The sequence below is a fragment of the Mobula hypostoma genome, chromosome X1, assembly GCF_963921235.1.
Source record: "Mobula hypostoma chromosome X1, sMobHyp1.1, whole genome shotgun sequence".
NCBI classification, from domain to species: domain Eukaryota; kingdom Metazoa; phylum Chordata; class Chondrichthyes; order Myliobatiformes; family Myliobatidae; genus Mobula; species Mobula hypostoma.
This window is the reverse complement of record NC_086128.1, coordinates 19,980,859-20,005,527: the sequence shown is the minus strand read 5'-3', so window position 1 is coordinate 20,005,527 and position 24,669 is coordinate 19,980,859. Positions and strand designations below refer to the sequence as shown.

General features: G+C 42.0%; 1 protein-coding gene across 4 annotated transcripts in view; it reads right to left on the bottom strand.

Moving 5' to 3' along the window:
* spryd3 (SPRY domain containing 3) overlaps positions 1 to 24,669 on the bottom strand; it is a 239,181-nt gene that overhangs the window by 204,488 nt on the left and 10,024 nt on the right. For 3 of the 4 annotated variants that reach the window (XM_063037983.1, XM_063037986.1, XM_063037985.1), the window contains exons 2-4: positions 19,904 to 20,049; positions 8,322 to 8,397; positions 2,590 to 2,714 (exon numbers count right to left, since the gene is read on the bottom strand). In XM_063037983.1, coding sequence (XP_062894053.1) covers positions 2,590 to 2,714; positions 8,322 to 8,397; positions 19,904 to 20,031 — 329 coding nt within the window. In that variant the 5' untranslated portion in view covers positions 20,032 to 20,049. Of the gene's footprint in view, positions 1 to 2,589; positions 2,715 to 8,321; positions 8,398 to 19,903; positions 20,050 to 20,545; positions 20,700 to 24,669 lie in introns of those variants that run through there. The other variant, XM_063037984.1, reaches the window with a different exon arrangement.

The window sequence follows — 24,669 nt, the reverse complement described above, 5'->3', positions numbered from 1 at the left end:
TCCATATCATCCGAGTTGGGAGCATATAAATTAGCCAACACTACCAATGTATTATATAATTTCCCCAAGACAATGATAAAACGACCATTTGTATCTGATACTTTCTTATGGAGTTCAAAGGGAACATTTTGATTTATGAGAATTGAGATTCCCCCCCCCCAACTTTAGCCTGAAAAGTAGAATGGAAGTGGTGCCCCACCCATCTTGACATGAGACGAGAGTTATCAGAACTACGAATATGTGTTTCTTGCACAACAGCAATTGCTGCATTAAGCTGTTTGAAATGCAAAAACACCTTCCTTCCTTTAACAGGATGGTTCAATCCCTCAACATTCCAGCTCACAAAATTCAACTGACTAACCATTGTCCTTTTAAAAAAAAGATACAGGATAATAGGCATAAGCAATGTCAGAAATTCAAATAACAGCTCTAGGGCAAAAGTATAAAACAAAGAAAAACAGAATAAAAATACGTCCTGAATAACAAAAATATCTAAAGGTTCTATGAATGATATTGGCACTAGAGTTCCCTCCCCCCACCTCCCAACCCACAGCAAGACAGCTACCGAAAAACAGCAGCAAGTTCTTCAAAACAAAAATCGTCCCAAAATTCAACTTCCTGTCTCGTGACATCATCATCAATGCCGTCTTTTATCAATTAGAAAAAAACAGAAAACTTTTAGCACTCCAAACTATTACACATTGTGAAAAATAGAGCAATTCCTCCAAAATTTATTAAGCATGACTCAAAGTAATAATCCAAAGATATAAACTAATATTTAGAAAAAGAAAGATAAAAACAAGTAAACAGACTTTACCCAATGATCCATCCACGAAAGATTGTAAAAAAAAAATCACTGAATTGAAAAAAAGGTCACGAAGGAAAACAGAAAAAAAATGCTTCTCCGCCAATCTAGCTAATCAGACCGAACCTGAAGAAATCAAAGTAATAGGGAGGCTATCAATAAATTTCTGAGCTTCTGCAAGCGAATTTAACCACTTCTTGTCTCCGCTGGGAAGAGTAATTCAAAGTCACGCCGGAAACCGAAGATAAGGCCTGAATCCACAATTATATAGCTCCTTCATTACTTCTCTGTACTCGGCTCGTAAAGTCAGAACTTGAGGAGCATAATCCTCAACAACACGAATCGATTGACCCTTGTACTCTAAATTCTTACTCCGCCGAGCTTCTTTAACCAGGAGATCTTTAATCTGGTAGCAATGGAATCATAAAATGACTGGGCACGGTCTGTGCCCCGAAGCTGGTTTAGGTGCTAAGGAACGGTGAGCTCTATCTATCTCAGGCGGAGTCAAAACCATATCCTTCCCGAAAATCTCACATAGCAGAGTGGAGAAAAATTCAGTGGGACATCCACGTTCGATAGACTCTGGCAAGCCCAAGATATGTAGATTCTGACGTCTGCTTCGGCTTTCCAGGTCGGTAACTTTTGCAGATAGCTTGTTATTATTGTCGCGCAAGCTGGAACAAATGTTTTCCAGCTCGTTAACGCGATGGTCCAAACCATCCATAACAAGCTCGAGATGTGATAAGCGTTGGGCCTGATCCTCCACTTTGGAATTGATTTGATCCAATTTCAATTCCAACAAACTGAAAGAGGACTGAAAGAGAACGATCTAGCACTTTTGCTGTCTCTGAGGGAATCAGTGTGGTTGAGAACGAGGCTGAGAACAAAGTATGCTGGCTGATGGTGGAGCGTGAACCCATGATCAGCTCTAATTCTTGACCAATTCACCAATTAAAGCGTCAAGCAAGATTAAAATCAGTGGGAACGAGAACGGAAGGCAAGTGGGTGTTCAGCGCCATCTACCCTGCATTTGACCGGTCTCCCTCTCCCTCACTGCAAGAGTCAGGTGGGGGGATGAATTGGGAGGGGTAAACAAAGGGAGGAGAAAACTAGGTGCATAGGAGAGAGTGAGAGAGCGCAAGAGTGTGAGAGAGAAGAGGTCATTGGAGGATGGGGGTGAGCTGAAATTGGAGAATTCAACATTCATGCCATTGAACTGTAAGTGACTCGAGTGGAAATTGAGCTGTTCTTCCAATTTGTATCTGGTCTCTCTGCAGCCACGGAGAAAGCAGAGGAGAGAGAAGTCAGTGTGTGAGAGGGAAGGAGAAATAAAATAACATATGACGAGAAGCTTGGGAAGGCTGGTGCAGACAGAGCACAGATTCTTTGCAAAACAGTCACCTTGTCTATACTTATTTTCACTAGTGTAGAGGAAGGCAAATCTGAGGGTGTCAGTAATTCCACCTTTTTCCTATTCCACTAACAGGCAAACATAGGATCATGAGTGCTTAAGCAAGTCCCCACTGACTTGCAAAGCTGTTACAAAGAATGAAATTACTCAAAACAATACTTGTTAGGTTTCATCCCCAAGATTGAATAATTCCAATAATTTCAAGACAAGATATGCTGGCACACCACTATGACCGAGCACTCTACCAATTTTGTAATAAGTTCTGGGTTGCATAGAATATAAAGCTTCTTCAACGTTGTCTCATAGATTAAATGCAAACTAACAACGTGAGATTAAATCCCCTCTATCTCAGTTTTTCTGCTGTAATACTCACTTGCCATCATCTGCATGGTAAGCAACAGAATGTGGAAGCCATCCTGGTTGGTGATCTAGCTTGTAATACTGAGGGACGAGTCCTACTGCAATTGTTCCTCTCACACCAGTATCCACTATACACACCTGCAAAGGGAAGGACAAAACAAATACATTCCATCCATAAAATAACATAATTGAGCACAACAGAATTCTCAATAAAATCCATGTTTCCTATCAAGTCCTGGAGCAATAGCAATGTGAAACAATGTGAAGAAAATAATTTCTTCTTCATCAGAAGAAATTCAGCATTTATAATCTCAGAAATCAGTGGCAACTGCAGAGATGCAAACTCAAGTGGAAGTAGGTATGGTCACATATAGTTAAGTTAAATGAAGGCATGAATTTGAATTGCACCCAGGCAACTGGAAGATTCTAATGTTATTGTTGATATTTTGTGAAGGCAAATAAAAATGATCAAGATAAGCATTTGTCACATGTAGATTGAAACAGCGAAATGTGTCATTTGCGCCAGCGACCAACACAGTCCAAGAAGTGCCTCTGGCACCAACATAGTATGCTCACAACTTGCTAACCCTAACTGTGCGTCTTTGGAATGTGGGGGGAAACTGAAGCTCCTGAAGGAAATCCGTGCAGACACAGGGAGAACATACGATCTCTTTGCAAATAGCAGCGGGGACTGAATTCAGGTCCCTGGTGCTGTAGAGCAGTGCACCAACCACTATGCTACTGTGCTGCCCTTAGCAAGGAGAAGCACAGCAGGGTGAAGAGGTTAAAAAGGAGAAAGCAGGTTAACGCATGGACGTGAAGACACTGTGACGATGACTGAATAGCTTGATGGTGGCAGGGATAGTGGGGAGAGGGCAGAAGAGAGATATAGAATAGAAATGCATTGTAAGAGTTAATAGCACATAAATAAAGGAAATATCTTGAATAGGATTTCAAGTAACTTAAAGAAGATATCTATGGCAAAGATTTTGGTCTATGACTGTCTGCAAATGACATTGAATATCAAACAGGTAACAAGAGGGGATGGCTCCAAAGTCAACTTCACTCCCAACGTTGGTAGAGCTCAGCACTGCATGCCAAGTAGAACAGGGAAGCATTTGCAAACCTCTCCAGTGAGAAGTGCAGAGTGAAGTATCAACGTTGACCCCTGCCATGGTCTGAATCCTAGCAGAAGATGGCTTTCAGTCAAATTGAATCACTCACTCCACTCAAGGAAAACAGCTTTGGATGCAGCCAAGCTTATGAGACCAGACAATCTCCTGGTTTGTAGTGCCGAATACTTGTTCTCCAGGATTAGCCACAATACTAGCCAAGTTGCTGGAGGACAGTTACAACACTGACATCTGCCTGACAATGCAGAAATCAGCCCAGTAATGCTCTGGTCACAACAAGCTGGGAAATATTAATCAGTTGATTAACCGAAGTGATAGGTGTTATCAACAGGTGTTGACAAGCAGCACTTCTGCCATGGTAACCTGCACACTGATGCAAGGGGAGACCAAATGGCCAGGTAGACATCAAGTGGGAAGTGTGGTAGAAAGGGAGGCTGCTTTAACACAAACTCCCTCCAATGGTTTAACCTGATGCACAAAATCAATTGTAACTTGCTAACCATCAAAACATCTCAAGATACCTCAAGAAATAAAATCCATCACTGAACCACATGAAAATTTAAAAAGCAAACAACCAAGAGGTAGGTTTTTTAAAAAAAAAAAGGCATTGGTTTAAGTAGGGACTTCCAGGGCTCAGCACCTTAGCATCTGAAGGCACAGCAAACAATAATAATTATTGCTGGCTCTTTATTGTTCAGGGATAATCAATGTGCTATAATTTGGGAAGAACAGATGTACTGATGGCAATATGGAGAAGAGACACACAACTATAAATTAAATTTATCAAAGCACATATACTACCCTGAAATTTATTTTCTTGCAGGCATTCACAGTAAATACAAAGAAACGCAATAGAATCAATGAAAAACTGCACGACAGAGACGGACAAACAACCAATGTGTAAAAGGCAACAAACTCTGCAAATACAAAATTTTTTTAAAAAATAATAAATAAATAAAATAAGCAACAAATACGAAGAACACGAGTTGTAGAGTCTTTGAAAGTGAGTCCATAGGTTGTGAAATCAGTTCAGTGTTGGACGAGTTAAGTCATCTACTCTGGTTCAAGAGCCTGATGGTTGAGGGTCCCTGAACCTAGTGGTGAGGGACTTGAGGCTCCTGTACCTCCTTCATGATGGCAGTAGCAAGAAGAGATCGTGGCCTGGATGGTGGGTCTCTGTTAATGGACGCCACTTCTCTGCTACAGCACTCGTGTAGATGTGCTCAATGGTTGGGAGGGCTTTACCCGTGATGGACTGGGCTGTATCCACTACTTTTTGTAAGTTATTCTATTCAAGGGCATTCTTCTGTTCAAAGTCTTAGAAAACATTGCGAATCTGGACAAACTTCTAAGAAAGCAGAGGCACTGCTGTGCTTTCTTTGTAATGAATGGCACTTGCGTGCTGGATCCAGGACAGAGCCTCTGAAATGATAACGACGAGAATAGTTCCTTACTCTCTCCACCTCTGATCCCCTGATGAGGACTGGCTCATGGACCTCCAGTTTCATCCTCCTGAAATCAATAATCAGCTCTTTGGTTTTACTGATATCAAGTGAGAGGTTGTTTTGGCACCATTCAGCCAAATTCTCAATCTCCCTCCTAAATGTTGATTCGTCACCACCTTTAATTTGGCCCACAACGGGCCAACTTAAATATGGCATATTTAAGCAAACTTAAATATGGCATTGGAGCTGTTCTTAGCCTCAAAATCGTAAGTTTTAAGCGGGTAGAGCAGTGGGCTAAGCACACAGCCTTGTGGTGTACTTTGCTGATGGAGATTGTTTCAATAGGTACATTTAATGTCAGAGAAATGTATACAATATACATCCTGAAATAATTCTTCTTCACAAGCATCGACGAAAACAGAGGAGTGCCCCAAAGAATGAATGTTAAATGTTAGAACCCCAAAGCACACCCTAGCTCCTCCCTCCCATACATAAAGCAACAGCAAAGCAATGACCCCCCCCCCCAGCAAAATAAGCTTCAGTGCCCCTCACCCAGCACTCAATCGTGCAGCAAAGCATCAATAAAGACACAGGCTTGCAACACCCCGAAGACTACTCATTCACCTGGTGTTCAACATACCAGAGACACTCTCTCACCCTAATAAAGGAAAAAGAGATGCAAGGACAGATCCTCTGACACTTTAGCCTCTGCCTACATGTAAGGTAGGAGGACAGCCAGATGATCCAGTTTCCAAAATGCAGTCTAGGGAATTGAATAGTAAGCAATTTTTGTTCCTCCATTCACTGAGATGCTAAGTACCTATCGCCATGTCCTTGCTGCTTTTCAACTCTTCAGCTCAATTCATTTGCTCAGAAGTTGCCGAGCAAAATAATTTTAGCCTGAAGGGAGAACGCATATGTCTAATTAAACCTCTCCAGTGTGTTATCCACTTCAATGGGACATCCTGGCCTTGGCAACTATATAAAAAAGGAACTGCATTTTAAATGAAATTCATACCTGGTTTACAAAAAAGGTAGAGGACAAAATTATAGTTACTATGCAAAAATGAACACAGGAGAGCTTCCTTGTGGATTTAAGATTTAAGGATTTAGATTACTGAAGCCCCAATGAAACATTCAACATTAACAGCCACTCCAGTGCAAAGGCACAAGGGTTGATATGGTAAAATTGAATGTCTTCATGCAAATGATAGAATGCATTGGAAAGAGAACAATGGATGAAATTTTGCTAGCCAAATATTACTGAAGAATATGACACAATGGAAATGTTATGACTACTGAGGCTAAATGGAAGTGATAATTCCCAGCGCTTTATCACTTTCTACTCAAACAAATACAAGGGAGTCAGGAAAAGTCCTGACGAAGAGTCTCGGCCTGAAACGTCGACTGTACCTCTTCCTAGAGATGCTGCCTGGCCTGCTGCATTCACCAGCAACTTTGATGTGTGTTGCCTGAATTTCCAGCATCTGCAGAATTCCTGTTGTTTGAGTCAGGAAAATGTTTAGTTTGAGAATGGATTGGTTTAACAACATCTCAAGTTCACCATGGTCTTATAGCATTCTCCAAGTTGTCTTTAGGTGCCAAGGAGCAATTTTGCAAAATATATTTTTCCTAATATTGGTCCCTTTTATCTCAATTGTTTTTGTTTCTCCATGAATGAACGTCAATGTTTTCAATGGCTAATGAATGATGATGGGTTTATTGGATTTTTCTGAGCCTTCCAAGTGTCTCGAGGCAGCACTCATTTTGGTGAGAGATTTGTTGGCTCAAATCCCATTTCAGAAACTTGACCTCAATTAAAAGTGACACCTCAACACAAGCCTGAAGGCAAACTGCATTATAAGAGGCATTGTTCCTTGGATTAGACGTTAAACCAAGGCCCACTCTACCCATAACATAGACGTAAAATATCACATGGTAATGCACAAAAGGCAACAAGAAGTTTCCCAGGTGACCTGGCTGATGATTAAAACCAAATAGAAACATAGAAAATAGGAACAGATGTAGGCCATTTGGCTCTTCAAGCATGCTCCACCCTACAATATGATAATGTATAATGTTCAAAATTCCTTCTCTCCATATAGATTAGATTAGATTCAACTTTATTGTCATTGTGCTGAGTACAGATACAAGGCCAATGAAATGTAGTTAGCATCTAACCAGAAATGCAAAGAATAGTTTTATTTACAAAATAACTGTGAATAAAAAAAGTGCTACAGCACACAAATATAAAAGTACCGAGACAGTACTTCAAGCCCTAAGAATAATATTTAACAACTTCTTGAATATATTTAAAGGGCTTCAGGCTTACCACTATGTAAGATAAGAAATTTCACATCTCAGTTTTAAAATGCTTGTTGCTTATCCTTAGACGTGACTCCCCACCATTGGGAACATCCTTCTGGCAACTAGTTACTCCAGTCTTATAGAATTTTGTAGATTTCTGGAAGACCCCCTTTCATTTTTCTTTACCCTAGTAAATATTGACCCAATCTCTCTTCATACATGTCCTGCCATCCTTGGAATCAATCTGGTGAATAAAATAAATTAAGTAGTAATCTATCTTATTTGTTATTTATGGGAATTCGCTTGAAACAGAACAGTACAAATGCCTGAGTTTCTTTAAACTGCCACTCAAGACAATTCAAATTAACCTATCTGTTAAAACTTAAACCAAAACAATGCAATTCGAACCTTAATTGCTCAACTATGTTTATTTCTTCAACTTGAATGAAGTAAAACCCCAAATGCCACTTGCTGACAATTATTCTATTAAAAGGAAATCCACTAACTCAACTATAATTTAAGGCTGAAGCAATTTTCTACAGGACTCTAGATGTACAGTAGTACATCAGAACCACCATATTTTTATCTCGGCAAATTTATTCTTGACCACACAGGTAAGCTCCATACTTAAGAGCATAAATATTTCACTGCTTTTGTCACAGTGAACAGAAATTTAGGAACAACTGGGTTCACTAATGGACAGTGGCCATACTTTACATGAGTGGAATAATCGATCATAGCAAATAATGTGGATTTAAACAATAGTCTCTGACTGTTGATACATTAATTTTGATTTCAATAATCATGTATAGAAAAGCATGTCACTGCACAGCACAAGCAGCTCATTTAAATTCACACACCTCAAAATAATTGCTCTCCCTTGTCAACGGATGTGGGGCCACATAACAGCCAACTTCATCTGAGTTTCCATGGTAGCTGGGAGGAAAAACCCACAAGATTAATATCCATAAACATTGCATGAATTTGCTTTAAATAAAATTATTGAAAACCTTGTGTGAATGAGACGTAACCCCCACCAATAGTGTAAAGCTGCCCATAAGTCAGTTAAGAAATATCCACCAAGTGGTATTGTTAACTTCAACAATAGTTATCACTGGTGTGGGGGCTGGCCACTCTCTTCATCACTCAAGTTCCTTTGTTCACCAATTCATTCAACACATACAAGTCACCCAGAGTTCCAAGATTACCTACAAGTCAAAATCTATAAAGTGATTGTAATCCAAGCATAATTACATATGATCTGTATCATCCAATTCTAAGGATTCAGATTAGAGATGAGAATTTCCTTGACCAGAGATGGGACCCCTGTTCATCACAAAACATCCCTTTGATTCAACCACTGTCATATTCCTTCAAAGTCATTTGTATTCTACAGGCTTGTTGTTCATAGTTCCTAAAGCCATCATCTCTCCCCACATTCCTACAGAGGTTAATTATTTTAAGAACAAGACCATGGCCCCTTTATGTCTTAGAAAGTGTTCCATCTGGAGCTGGTGGTCAATAAATCCTTCCCAGCGTCCTGGCTCAATTATGGAAACAAGGTCTGACTTGTGTAATAGGACAGTGACATTTGTTCTTATACAATGTTTTACCAGCTGCATGCCAATACCATAACAGTATATAGTCACGTGTTCTAATTTCCAATCATCTAGGAGCAACTTGAGAAGAGATAAATAAATGTATTTGCAGTACCCACCAGCTTATAGAATGGGATGTTTCCACAAGTACAGCAACATCATAAATGGGCCTTCAGTGTTTCTCACTCTCAGACAGTTTAAAGACCTGCCCAATAGTATGATATTACTCCAAATGAATCTAGCCTAGGGGCCAGGGCTACATCCAAAACCAGAAAAGGGCAGGGATGCCTAAACTACTCTGGCTAGATGTTGATTTGCTTTTGCACTGCTGAGAACATAATGAAACACTGAAAATCTTCAGGCTCAACTGTTAAGGTCTGTGAATAATAATAAAAAATCGTGGATTGATAGCACAACAGCCCATTATGTTTGCTTTGCCATTCAACAGAAGCACCACAGATTTGATCATTTCATCTGGCCATTTTTTGGAATGACTCCCAGAACTCCACAATGTAAAGGTCTTAGCTATGTCAGTGCTGAATATACTTAATGAGCAAGCACCCACAGTCATCTGGGCAGAAAATTGAAAAATACCTAAACCTCATAAGAAATCCCACTTCACCTCAGACATAAATAGCTGATTTCTTATCTTCAGACAATGGCCCAGAGATCTTTATCACTCCACATGCTCACCAAAGAAAACATCCTGACTACCTCTTCACGGATTTACATGTTTTATTGAGATCCCCCATTCTTCAAAATTGCAAGGTGCACGGACCTTTTCTACTTAATCCTTCTTCAAAAGACAACCTCTTCCCCTCAGGAACCTTTGCTGCACAGCAACCATATATTTAATTAAGTGTCGACAAACATTATACTCTGTACTCCAGATGTTGTCTCATCAAAGCCCGGTACACTTGTGGCAAGATTCCAAAAAAAGATAAAACAACAGTAATTTTTTAAAAAATCATGATAAATATAAACACACGAGATATCTTTTGACACTAGGCACAGGAGTATCTGTACATTATCTGTTTATTGAGATACCATGCAGAACAGGTCCTTCTGGCCCAGCAATCCCCAACTTAACCCTAGCCAAATCACGGAACGATTTACAATGACCAATTAACCTACCAACTGGTATGGCTTTGGACTGTGGGAGGAAGCCGGAGAACCTAGAGGAAACCCACATGATCACAGGGACAACTTATAAACTCCTATAGGCAGTGGCAAGAACTGAACCCGTGTCACTGGTACTGTAAAAACGCTGTGCTAACCATTATGCTACCTGCGAGTACTGTGCAAAAGTCTCAGGCAGATACGTATAGCTAGAGTGCCTAAAACTTTTACTCAGTACATTATTTGTCAACGTGGAGTGGAGAGCGCGTTTGTAAGTCTCATGGGGATAAAGGATGTTGGGAATGGTGAGGCTAGGGCACTTCAGGAGGGGTGTGGGACAGGTGGCGGGGGGGTGGTGCACGGGTGCAGACACACCCACCAGGTAAGGTCATTTGATTCCAAACAATTGATTTATTAATCATTACAGAATGTCTCTCTGGTGCTTCCCATTCCCTCCCTGCTCCCTTCTGCTTTTCCCAACCATGATTCCCCTCTCCCTGCCTCCCCCCCTTCCACTCTCAGTCTACAATAGAGACCTGTATCAGAATCAGGTTTATTGTCACTCACATATGTCATGAAATTTGTTTTTTTTTTGTGGCAGCAGTAGTGCAATACATAAAATTACTACAGTACTGTGCAAAAGTCTTAGGCACTCTAGATATATAATGTGTGCCTAAGACTTTTGCACAGCACTGTAAGGTGACTAACAGGAAATGACAAAGTAGTGGTGGTTGGGGGTGTGGAGGAAAGGTTAGTGGGTGGAGGTGTTGATCAGCCTTACTGCTTGGGGAAAGTAACTGTTTTTGAGTCTTGTGGTCCTGGTGTGGATGCTACATAGCCTCCTCCCTGATGGAAGTGGGATAAACAGTCCCTGACCAGAGTAGGTGGGATCCTTCATGTTAATGGCACCTTTTTGTATACGTGCTCTTGACGACAGGTAGGCTGATGGCAGTGATGTGTTGGGCAGATTTGACTTCCCATTGTAGAGCCTTCCTGTTCACTGCAGTGCAGGTTCTGTACCATGCAGCGATGCAGTTTGTTATGATGCTCTCTACTGTGCACTTGTAGAACGGTGTGGGTATGGATGTGCACAGTCCAGCTCTTTTCAACCTCCTCAGAAAGTAGAGGCATTGGTAAGCTTTCCTGATTGTGCAGAATGTGGTCAGAGACCATGAGAAGTTGTCCAAAAAGTGTACTCTCAAGAGTTTGAAACTGCTTACAGATGTGGCACCGATGTAGAGAGGGGTGTGAGTGGTGTGAATTCTCTGGAAGTCAATAACCATCTTGTGTTTTTTTTGAATTTTAAGGAAGAGGTTATTTGGCTGGCAGCAGGCCTCGAGCTTTCCCACCGCCCTTCTGTAAGCGTCTCATCCTTGCTGGTGATGAGCCAACTGTTTCTTTGGTAAACCTGACAATGTGATGACTCAGGTGTTTGGCTGTACAGTCATATGTGAACAGAGTGTACAGCAGTGGGCTCAGCACACGGCCCTTGGGAGGGGGAACAGCCATGTTGAGGATGATGGGGAGGGAGGAGAGGCTGTGCACCCTGACTATCTGAGGTCTATTGGTTAGGATCCATAGATCCCTCAAGTTGATAGGGTGGTTAAGAAGGCATATACTGTGTTAGTCTTCATTAGTAAGGGGATTGCATTCAAGAGCCACAAGGTAATGTTGCAGCTCCATAAAACTCTGGTTAGACCACACTTGGGAGTATTGTGCTCACTTCTGGTCGCCTCATTATAGGAAGGATGTGGAAGCTTTAGAGAGGGTGCAGAGATTTACCAGGATACTACCTGGATTAGACAGTGTGACTTATGAGGATAGGTTGAGCGAGCTAGGTTTTTCTCTTTGGATTTTAGGAGCAGAGATGACTTAAGAGAGATGTAAAACATGATAACAGCAGGCAGTGATAAGAGTGGGAAGCCAGTGGCCCCCCCCCCCACCCCCCAGAGTGGGGATGGCTATTATGAGGGCAAAATTTTAGATAACTGGAGGAAAGTTCAGGGGGGAATGTCAGCAGCAGGTTTTTATTTATTTATTTAAAACACACAGAATGGTGTGTTTTAAATAAACTGCCAGTGGTGGTGGTAGAAGCAAATACATTAGGGACATTTAACAGACTCTTAGTCACATGGATTAAAGAAAAATGGAGGGAATGTGGGAGGGAAGAGTTGGATTGATTTGGAGTAGGTTAAAAGGTCGGCACAAAATCTTGAGCCAAGGGGCCTGTACTGTGCAGTACTGTTCAATGTTCCATGTGTCTTAAATTTACTAATTCTATAAACTCAACATATTCTGTTTTCTCCTCGCAATTCACTTTCCCACTCACCTTTGTAGCAGCAATCTTGGATACAATTATGCTTGGTCCCTACATCCAAGTTATCTATATAGATAACAGGCCCTAACAAACCCTGCTAAATACGGCTTACCACCGTGACAGTGACACATTTAAACTTGCTTTGTTTTCTTTCTATTAATAAAGGAAACAAACTCATGGAATGAATTTAAGGCAGATTTCTAGAACTACATGGTGCAATCCAACCAAGAAATAATCCACTGTATGTTAGATCTGTTTTCGGTATCAAAAGGTGTGATGATTTTTTTAATTTTATTGAGATACAGTGTGGAATAGGCCTTTCCAGCTGCACCGGCCAACAACTGATTCAACCCTGCCAAATCACAAAGCAATTTACAATGACCAATTAACCTACCAATCGGTGTGTCTTTTGACTGTGGGAGGAAACTGAAGCACCTGGAGAAAACCCACACGGTCATGGGGAGAATGTACAAACTCCTTACAGGCAGCAGTGGGAATTGAACCCGGGTCACTTGTACTGTAAAGCACTGTGCTAACCACTACACTACCTTGCCGCCCTCATTACACAGGCCATATGCTAATACATTACCCTCCAACAATCTTACCTTGCACTGCAATTTTTTACTTGTCACCTCTTAAAAATCAAATTCACCCCATGTATGCCATTCATGAAAGAACATTACCTCAGCCTAATTATATAATAATTTGCTTCCCCCATCTCTTTCCCATTATTATTGTAATCTCAATTTCCAAAGGAACAAATATTAATTTTTGTACTTTATCAAGGTATTTACTTGCAGAAGCTCTTACAATCTATGTTTACATTTCTTGCTGGATTCCTCATTCAATTTTTCTTACCCTCATCAATCTTTTGAGTCACCTTTTGCTGGGTTTTTAAAATTCCTCTAAGCCTCAGGCTCATCTTATCTTTCAACTCATACTTTATAAACCTTATCTTTAGCCACCCAGACACCTCGTCTTTCTGACAGAGTCCCAACTTCCCAATGGAATATACAGTGGATTCCAGTTAATTGGGACACATCAGGACCAGTACATGTTGGCCCGATTAAGCAGCTGCCCCAATTAGCCACAAGTTCATGGAAATATTTAAAAGGCATAAAAAAACTCAAACTACTGTTCAATTGAGTAACAATTTATTATTTAAATGAAATACAGAACAAATTAGAGCACTACCAATACAGGTTTCCCCCGCCATCCGAAGATAGAGCGTTCCTATGAAACGGTTCGTAAGCCGAAATGTCGTAAAGCGAAGAAGCAATTACCATTTATTTATATGGGAAAATTTTGTGAGTGTTCGCAGACCCAAAAATAATCTACCAAATCATGCCAAATAACACATAAAAACTAAAATAACAGTAGCATATAGTAAAAGCAGGAATGATATGATAAATACACAGCCTATATAAAGTAGAAATACTTTTCTACAATCATTACTGAACTGTTCTCCGGAGCGAAAATCTCACGCAAGCGCTGTTGGCAAAAACACGGCGCAAGCACTCTCCAGTAACCTTTAAGCTATGAAGCTGCCAAATCATACCAAATAACACGTAAAAATACACAGCCAATATAAAGTAGAAATAATGTATGTACAGCGTAGTATCACTTACCGGAATTGGTTCAGCGCCGAGCACACTGATGATGGTGTGTTAGACTGAGTCGTCGGAGTTTGGGTGGTGCAGTGGCCCTCCACCCTCCAGGCCACTGAACGATACGTTGCCGCGAAGAACGCAGGGGTCCAGCGGTAGCCGGGAGGTACACAGCACATCTTTAAGAAAAAAGCCGAAACAAACATGCTAATTAATTAGGTGCCACCCATAATTGTCGGCTCAGATCAGTGCTGATTTCCGATTGCGTCATCTCTGATCTGGGCCGACAATTATGTGTCAGCGGCACCCAATTAATTAGCATGTTTATTTCGGCTTTTTTCTTAAAGGATGTGCTGTGTGCCTCCCGGCTACCTTTGCATTCTCCGCGAATCGGTATCTGTCCGTGGCCTGGGGGTTGTGGTGGTGGGACACTGGGGTGTCATCTCATCGCCTGTTTCCATTAGAGCAGGCAGCTCATCTTCTCCTATGACTGCCTGCCTCGATGTCAGAGGTCGAGGTTCGTCATCTGCTGTGGCTGATGTGGAAGGCTTCCTTGACTGCTGAGCCTCACGCATTTTTCTATCATACAGTTCTTTAATAAGGACTCAAACCATCCTGCAAATATCCCCTACACCGACGTACCCTTTCAAAATTAAAGTCGTACTTTATCATTACTCATTCGGTTTCAATTGTTATCCTTTTTTCTTCCAATTGCATCAGCTCTTCATCTGTCAGTTGTTGGTGACGGGATGCCAAAACCTCTTCAATATCATCTTCATCAACTTCCACAAGCCAAACTCATGTTGTCCTTACTTCGTTCACCACGATCAAAACGCTTAATTATGTCTAGTTTTACCGTAAGTGTGACACCCTTATGAGCTCTTTCAGGCTTTTCCGATACCATAGAACTCATCTTGCAAACGGCTGCTCACAGGCTCGTGTTTAAGCAATGCCGGCGACAATCCAGGGCAGAGCGGCTGCTCGGGGCGTGCTGCCTTTTATCACGCGCTGAATTTTTTTTTCCATAACAGTGAAAACACCTTCTGAAAGCGAAAATAGGGTACTAATATAGGTCTTTCGTAACAGTGAGGTTTCGTAAAGCGAACGTTCGAAAAGCGGGGGACACCTGTACCTCTACAGTACTATAACACTGTATTAATTCCTAATAGCTGAGGGAGGAATTAATCTGCTGTGTTATTTTGATTGATTGCAAATGAACAAAATCAGCACAGACACCTACTGCAGATAACCGACTGCCTTCATACAATGTTTTAGATCAGTAGTCCCCAACCTCCGGGCCGCGGACCGATACCGATCCGCGAAGCATGCATTAGTGCAGCAGTAGCCAGGACGCACCTAGCACATTTTTAAGAAAAAAGCCTAAATAATCAAGCTAATTAATTTGGTGCCGCCTGGCATGTAAATGTCGGCCCAGATCATAGGCGATTGCCGATTGCGTCGCCACTGATCAGGGCGACATTTACATGCCCGGCGACACCTAATTAATTAGCTTGTTTATTTTGGCTTTTTTCTTAAAGATGCGCTGAGTGCGTCCCGGCTACCGCTGTACCCCTGCATGCTTCACGGATCGGTATCGGTCTGCAGCCCGAAGGTTGGGACCACTGTTTTAGATGATTGCATCCTCCAAATCTTCACTTCCATTGTGCATTCAAGATATCTTCAAATTCTTCATAAGTCCTAACTTGAAGAAGTGAAATTGTTTCATTTTCATTCCTGGCCATTTCTGGCATCTCCAAGCCCAAATGCTTGAAACCACAGTGAGCAAAACGGTTCTAAATCATCTTATTGCTTATTTCTCACCAACTATCAAAAATCACTGCTTTTTGAACACACACACACAACTGATGATGTTTTAAAACTGTTCACTCTAATCATGGTGTAGTGTCTAATGGCCAGATAAGTGCACATGACTGACACGCGTTAGAAACAGCTGAGCAAACAGCCTCCTGCCCAATTAAACGGCATACTGTCCTAAATAAAGAAAGGAAATCCCGGCTAGATTCATGATTTCATTTTTTTTCCTTAAAGAGTTCTCCCAAATAAACAGCTGCCCCGATTAACCAATGGCCCAATTAACTGGAATCCACTGTATATTCACTGAGAATTATGAAATATTTCTTTAAATGTCTCCCTCTGACATTTTACCATCAAGATTAGCCTTGTCATACAGTGAAATGCATCGCTTGCGTCATACTTTTGATTTATAAGTTGCCAATCTACCCTTGTTATGTAAACCTTACTACCTACAGTACTGTGCAAAAGTCTTAGATACATGTAAAAAAGATTCTGTAAAGTGGTTGCTTTCAAAAATAATGAAAAGTTTCCAAATATCAAAAAAATTTACTATAGAGCAGTAAACAGCAAAAAAACCAAATCAAATCAATATTTGGTGTGAACGTCTTTGCCTTTAAAAATGCATCAATTCTGTCATGCAATTTATTAAAAAAATCAGCTGGCAGTTTGTTCCAAGCATCTTGGAGAACTTGCCACAGTTCTTCTGCAGACTTTGGCTGACTTGCTTGTTTCTGTCTCTCCAGGTAATCCCCAAAAGCCTTGATGATGTTGAGATCAGGGCTCTGTGGAGGCCATACCATCTGTTGTAGAACTCCTTGTTCTTCTTTTCACTGAAGATAGTTCTTTATGACCTTGGCAGTGTGTTTGGGGTCATTGTCCTGCTGCAGAATGAAGTTGGGACCGATCAGATGTCTCCCTGATGGTATTGTGAGATTAGATTAGATTATGAGAACACTCAGTCCTCGTTTATTGTCATTTAGAAATGCATGCATGCATTAAGAAATGATACAATATTCCTCCAGAGTAATATCACAGAAAAACAGGACAAACCAAAGACTAACACTGACAGAACCACATAATTATAACATATAGTTACAGCAGTGCAAAACAATACCATAATTTGAATGGGCATGGTAAAAAAAAAGTCTCAAAGTCCCGAGTCGATTGACTCCCGGGTCTCCGACAGCAGGCAGCAAAGGGAGAAACTCCCTGCCATAAACCTCCAGGCACCGACAACTGCCGATGCATTGGAAGCACCTGACCATAGCCGACACTGAGTCCGTCCATCCGAAAACTTCAAGCCTCCGACCAGTCCCTCTGATACAGCCTCCCGAGTGCCCTCGACTTCGCCCAGCCGCTGAAACAAGCAAAGTCGAGGATTTGGGGCCTTTTCCTCCGGAGATTCCGGACCACACAGTAACAGAGGCAGCTTGAAACACCTTGTGTCATGGTGCGATAGATGAGAATCTGCCTGTGTTTCTCAGCATTGAGGATCCCATTAATTCAGACCAGATCACCAACTCTAAATGCAGAAATGCAGCCCCAAACCTGCAGGGAACCTTCGCTGTGTTTCACTGTTGGCTGCAGACACTCATCCAAGTAGCACTCTTCAGCTCTTCTACAGACAAACTGCCTCCTATTTGAGCCAAAAATTTCATATTGAAGCATTGGTCCAGAGCACTTGCTGTCAATGTTCAGCACCCCTGTCCTTGTGTTTTTGTGGGGTAGTTGAAACCCTTGGCTTTGTTTCCACTTCAGAGGAATGGCTTCTTCCAGTTTAGAAGGGACATCAGTTTGATGTATCTCTCATCTACCTTGCTCAGTTTCTGTGGCTGACCACTGTGTTTCTGGTCCTCAACCTTACCCATTTCTCTTGTGGTTCTTCAGAAGAGCTTGGACAGTACATCTTGAAACTCCAGTCTGCCCTGAAATTTCTGCTTGGGAGAGATCTTGCTGATGCAGGATGACCACCTTGTGTCTTGTTGCTATGCTCACTCTTGCCTTGGTGTAAGAATTGATGATTTGAAGGTTAAACTGTCACATCTGCCAGACCTTCACCTTTTAGTTTGGTAGCCTTTTGCCCAATCTGATTCCTTCTACACCCATTTCTGTTTCAGTTAGTCAGTTTAGTTCATTCAACTCATCATATCATTGATCATTAGCATCTTGTTTGTTATCTTTGTTTAACCATGCACTGGTCCATATACCTACAAAGTCATCAAGGTTTTATTTAAAAAGTGATCTATTATTTGATATGGCACTTCAATGAAATACAAAAAATTCTCTAACATTTAACATTTTGGAAAATGAATGTTTGGAAATCTAAAATTTGCTCAATTCTACTGATAATAATGCAGAAGACAATAAAACCATGTAAAACAAAACTTATAAAAGATCTAGGGTCTGTAAGACTTTTGCACAGTACTGTATGCCTTTAAGACTCTAAACTTGTTCCAAATTATAACTCTGAAATTGAGATTCCTTTAATACAAGATTATTAATTAATTTTGTCCCATTGACAGGACCAGATCTAAACTATCCTATCCCCGGTTGTTCTAAGGAATGGTTGGCGGAAACCATTTAAAATGCATTCCATGAATTCATCCTCAAGACCACCTTTATTGATTTCATTTCCCTAGTCTATGTGAAGGTTAAATTCACCAATTATTGAATTACCTTTTTTTTTGAAAAAGACCTTTCATTCCTGATTGTTACCCTGCTCATAATACAAGTACTAATAGCTAGCCTATCAATTACTCGCATTAGTGTTTTCTGCCCCTTGTTATTTCTTATTTTCACCCAAGTGGTTTCTACTTCCCAAGCTATCAAGTCAGGAAGCTTGCTCATTACTGTCATCTTTTGTTATCAAAGCTACCCCTGCTCCTCCTATTCCATTCTGCCAATTTTTTCAAAACGTTACTTTCAGTTACCCAACCTTGATCACCTTGCAACTACGTGATGAGATTGAACCCATCCATTTGTACATGTGCTAATTCATATCGTGTTAATTCTGATTTATGTTAGCCCAGTTTGACCTTATTTACAATGAAACCATTACCATAATACACACTAGCAATTCGTTTCACAATCTGGGTGTAATTCCCCATTTCACTAAACTGCATCATTCTCTAACATTCTAAACTTACTCCCATCTGAAATCAGTATATTCCCAGATCAATCCATTCACCCCACCCGCTCTTATTTGTAGCCTTAGTCATTCATTTTGCCAGAGTACTGGTCCCAGTTCATGTCAAGTGAAGCTTGACCTAAGAGAACAGCACGCTCTTTCCTCAGTACTGGTCGAAACAGCCCATGAAGCAAAACTCTTCCCTGAACCATTTTCTGAGTCATTTTCAACCCTCCAATTTGTTGGCTCTCAAGGCAATTTACATGCAACTTTAGTGATAATCCCCCTTTTATTACCCTTTTATATTTCATCTTCAGTAATATTTCAGTAATACCCTTCAGTAATATTTCATCTGCAGAAACTCTTCTTAGTACTGCACAGCAAAACAGCTTGCCAATACACTGGGTACCCCAGTAGGGCCATCCCTGGCTGAACACAAACAGAAAGCAGTGGTTGCAAGATGGGATGAAGAAATGTAAAGAATTTGGATTAAATCCATTTTCAAGGAAAAAAGCAAGCATATTTACCCCATTCTAATAAAAGCCACAGAATTTACAGCAACATTTCAAATACCTAGGATGCATACTGGGTCAAACTTTCTAGCATAGATTATGTTGGGGGGGGGAGGGGAGAGAGAGAGAGAGAGAGAGAGAGAGAGAGAGAGAGAGAGAGAGAGAGGGAGGGGGGGGAGAGAGAGAGAGCGCGAGAGAGAGCGAGAGAGAGAGCGAGAGAGAGAGCGAGAGAGAGAGCGAGAGAGAAAGCGAGAGAGAAAGCGAGAGAGAAAGCGAGAGAGAGAGCGAGAGAGAGAGCAAGAGACACAGTTAAGCAGAACACTGAAGCTGTAGCACAGAAACATTACCTCAATATGTCTCCATCAACAAGAATGCGCTTGTATCTCTCTTGATGGCGAACTGCGCGTACTTCTCTTATTTCCCTTATTCTTCTCCTCCAATTTAGGAACCTGTAGTGCAAGTTGAAGTCGTCCATTTCCTGTGACTACTGATCCTACAGACGAAAGAAATATTCAGGGTCAATTTCAAACTGCAGTCTTTCAGATCTCACTCAGCTGCCTTAAGCTGGAGCTCAAACCCAGGCCATGTTCCAAACAAGCCTGAGCCAAATTACTGGCAGGGAAGTTGACATTTGGATTTTGAATTCAACCTCGGTTGAAGGGAGCTTCATTGATGTGGCAGATCATTTAATTGGATGTGTTCGTCAATTTAGTGGTTTATATATCCCTTGACTGATATTATTGCATCTCAACCCTCTATAGACAAGAAACAGTTATCAATCTGGGCAGCTGAATTACAGATGAGAATATTTAACTATTGAGTAAACTATTGAGTAGAAAATTTTAACATCTCCAAGCATGACATTATACAAATATTGTTAACTAATATGTAATGTAAAAACAGGAGCGGTTCTAAAACTGAATCTTACACAGACACCATTTTACAAAAAAAAATCCAGCAAGGCACGGATGTGAAAACATATTACTCACTGATATCCCAATGACAAAGCTGACTTTAATTCAGCTTAAACTTCCTCTCAACCACAAGCAGCAACGGGATAAACCTACAAAACAACTCAGAATTCTCAACACAACTGGCACTCTTTGGAGGACAGAAGTGTGTACATTCAAGTCTATCCCCTCCCGTCAGCAGATATATCTGGTCTGTTCTTCTGTCCCCATTGACCACTCCCCACCTTGAGTACTTAATGAGTGCCTACTGTAAGACAGTTCAAAAACATTGGGAATGTGTACAGCTTACCTACTCCTACTCATACTACACTAATACTGATACAGAGCACAAAGTCCCAAAAAGTGCAATCCCAGCAATACTGTGATTTGCTCATTCCATATCCCAGTATTCTTTCACTTTCTTTTTGAAGTGCTGATGTAATGTCACTTTAAATGACACTTCAGTCCCTGTACCAGTATCCCTCAGGGCATACAATATTCAGAGCTAAGTGATCACACAACCAGCAGATGAGATCAAAATAAAAACAGAATCACTAGAAACACAAGTCAGGGAGCAAATCCACAAAGAGAAAGAGTTAACCTTTCAGGTTCAGGACCCTTCGTCAGAACTGGGAAAGGGAGAAAAGCTAACTAGTTTTCAGAGAAAGTGGGGGAGAGATAGGTAGAACAAAGGGAAAATCTCTGATATTTTTGCTTTTGGCAAGACCAAAAAGATGAAGGGAGCAATTAAGAAGAGTAGCTTTAACAAGCACATTTTACTTTGTGCAATGTTCATTCATTATGTGCTGTGTGATATGATGTAGACGATCATGGTCCTTACATGACCATGATTGTTTCTGGCAAATGTTTCTACAGAAGTGGTTTGCCATTGCCTTCTTTTGGGCAGTGTCTTTACAAGATGGGTGACCCAGCCATTATCAATACTCTTCAGAGTTTGTCTGTCTGGTGCCAGTGGTCACATAACCAGGACTTAAGATGTCACCAACTGCTCACACAACCCATGGCTTCATGTGATCCTGATCGGGTGGGGAGGCTAAGCAGGTCTACACCTTGCCCAAGGGTGACCTACAGGCTAGCAGAGGGAAGGAGCACCTTACACCCCCTTTGGTAGAGACGCATCTCCACCCCGCCACTCACTGTGCAATGTATTGCTAATAAAAAGGCTAAGAGACACACCTATTAGGCCAAACTATGCAAAAGGAGAGAGAAAAATATAGCCAAAATGAGGACAGGTATAAATGGCCAGTTCTGAAGCACACTGTATCAACGAGCATGTTATCCAAATTTGATACAGTCCAAAAAGCTGCAACATGCCCAGACAGTAGATGGAGCATAGTTCCTCAATCTTGCGTTGAGCTACAGCGTAACAGTGTAGAAGGCCAAAGACATTTGCATGGGCGAGAGATGAAGGATTAAAGTAGTGTGTACCCAGAAACTCAGGTTCACTCCTACAGACTGACCACATGTCCTCTGCAAAGTGATCATCCAGTCTGTGTCTGGTTTCTCCAATGTAGAGGAGACCACACTGTGAACACAGAATGCAGTGCACTAAATTGGAAGCAGCACAGGCAACTCACTGCTTTATCTGAAAGGACTACTTCTGTCCCTGGATGGTGGGAAGGGGAGAGATGAAAAGACACATGTTGCATCTCTGCCAGTTACGTGGGAAAGTGCCACTACATGGAGAGCGGCCAATGAGGACAGAAGAGCCGACCACAAAGGTCCGCTGACAGGAAGGAGAGGGCATCTGGCATTGGAATCTTGTTGGAGCTGGCAGAAATTCCAAAGGATGATCTGTTGAGTGTGGAGGGTGTTTGGATGGAAGGGCCAGGCAACTTTGTTCTTATGGCCAAATTTGTTCCTGATCCCAGGAATGAAAAGGTTTCATGGCTCTGGGCCTGTACTTGCTGGAGTTTAGAAGAATGAGGGGAAATCTCATTGAAACCTATTGAATATTAAAAAGCCTAGATCAGGGGTTCCCAACCGCTTTTATGCCATGGACCCCTACTATTAATCAAGGGGTCCGTGGACACCAGGTTGGGAACCTCTAGCCTAAATAATGAACATTGAGAGGATGTTTCCTATAGTGGGGGAGCGTAGGACCAGAGGGCACAGAATAGAATGATGTCCCTTTGGAACAGAAATGAGGAGGAATTTCTTTAGTCAGAAGGTGGTGAATCTGTGCAATTCATTGCCAACAGACAGCTGTGGAGGCCAAGTCTTTGGGTATATTTAAAGCGGTGGTTAATAAGTTCTTGATTAGTAAGAGCATCAAAGATACAGGGAAAAGGCAGGAGAATAGGGTTGAATGGGATAATAAATCAGCCATGATCGAATGGCAAAGCAAACTCAATTGGTCAAATGGCTTAATTCTGCTCCTATGTCTTATAGTATTGCTATGTCCAGGACGAGAGAGTGAGAGCAGAGTTGCAAGAAACAGATCATCTTGAAGATCTGCAGTCCCATCACATCTAGTCATGAAAGGCTTTGGACTATTAAATGGCCAACAGGAGGTGGTGATTACAAGAACATCTTCAAAATGGCTGGGCCAGCAAGTAAACACTAGAGACAAGGTTGGAGTACTCACAATAATTTTCAGCCAGAAGTGCTGAATGGACAATCCATTTTAGCTCCCTCCTGAGATCCCACCACAGAAGCCAGCCAATTCTATTCTACTCCACAATATCCAGAAATAGTAGAGAATATTAGGTGGAGCAAAGGCTGACATCAGGCAACATCCCTATTTAGTAACATACATCAAAGTTGCTGGTGAACGCAGCAGGCCAAGCAGCATCTATAGGAAGAGGCGCAGTCGACGTTTCAGGCCGAGACCCTTCGTCAGGACTAACTGAAGGAAGAGTGAGTAAGGGATTTGAAAGCTGGAGGGGGAGGGGGAGATGCAAAATGATAGGAGAAGACAGGAGGGGGAGGGATAGAGCCGAGAGCTGGACAGGTGATAGGCAAAAGGGGATATGAGAGGATCATGGGACAGGAGGTCCGGGAAGAAAGACGGGGGGGGGGTGACCCAGAGGATGGGCAAGAGGTATATTCAGAGGGACAGAGGGAGAAAAAGGAGAGTGAGAGAAAGAATGTGTGCATAAAAATGAGTAACAGCTGGGGTACGAGGGGGAGGTGGGGCCTAGCGGAAGTTAGAGAAGTCAATGTTCATGCCATCAGGTTGGAGGCTACCCAGACGGAATATAAGGTGTTGTTCCTCCAACCTGAGTGTGGCTTCATCTTTACAGTAGAGGAGGCCGTGGATAGACATGTCAGAATGGGAATGGGATGTGGAATTAAAATGTGTGGCCACTGGGAGATCCTGCTTTCTCTGGCGGACAGAGCGTAGATGTTCAGCAAAGCGGTCTCCCAGTCTGCGTCGGGTCTCACCAATATATAAAAGGCCACATCGGGAGCACCGGACGCAGTATATCACCCCAGTCGACTCACAGGTGAAGTGATGCCTCACCTGGAAGGACTGTTTGGGGCCCTGAATGGTGGTAAGGGAGGAAGTGTAAGGGCATGTGTAGCACTTGTTCCGCTTACACGGATAAGTGCCAGGAGGGAGATCAGTGGGGAGGGATGGGGGGGACGAATGGACAAGGGAGTTGTGTAGGGAGCGATCCCTGCGGAATGCAGAGAGAGGGGGGGAGGGAAAGATGTGCTTAGTGGTGGGATCCCGTTGGAGGTGGCGGAAGTTACGGAGAATAATATGTTGGACCCGGAGGCTGGTGGGGTGGTAGGTGAGGACCAGGGGAACCCTATTCCTAGTGGGGTGGTGGGAGGATGGAGTGAGAGCAGATGTACGTGAAATGGAGGAGATGCGTTTAAGAGCAGAGTTGATAGTGGAGGAAGGGAAGCCCCTTTCTTTAAAAAATGAAGACATCTCCCTCGTCCTAGAATGAAAAGCCTCATCCTGAGAGCAGATGCGGCGGAGACGGAGGAATTGCGAGAAGGGGATGGCGTTTTTGCAAGAGACAGGGTGAGAAGAGGAATAGTCCAGATAGCTGTGAGAGTCAGTAGGCTTATAGTAGACATCAGTGGATAAGCTGTCTCCAGAGACAGAGACAGAAAGATCTAGAAAGGGGAGGGAGGTGTCGGAAATAGACCAGGTAAACTTAAGGGCAGGGTGAAAGTTGGAGGCA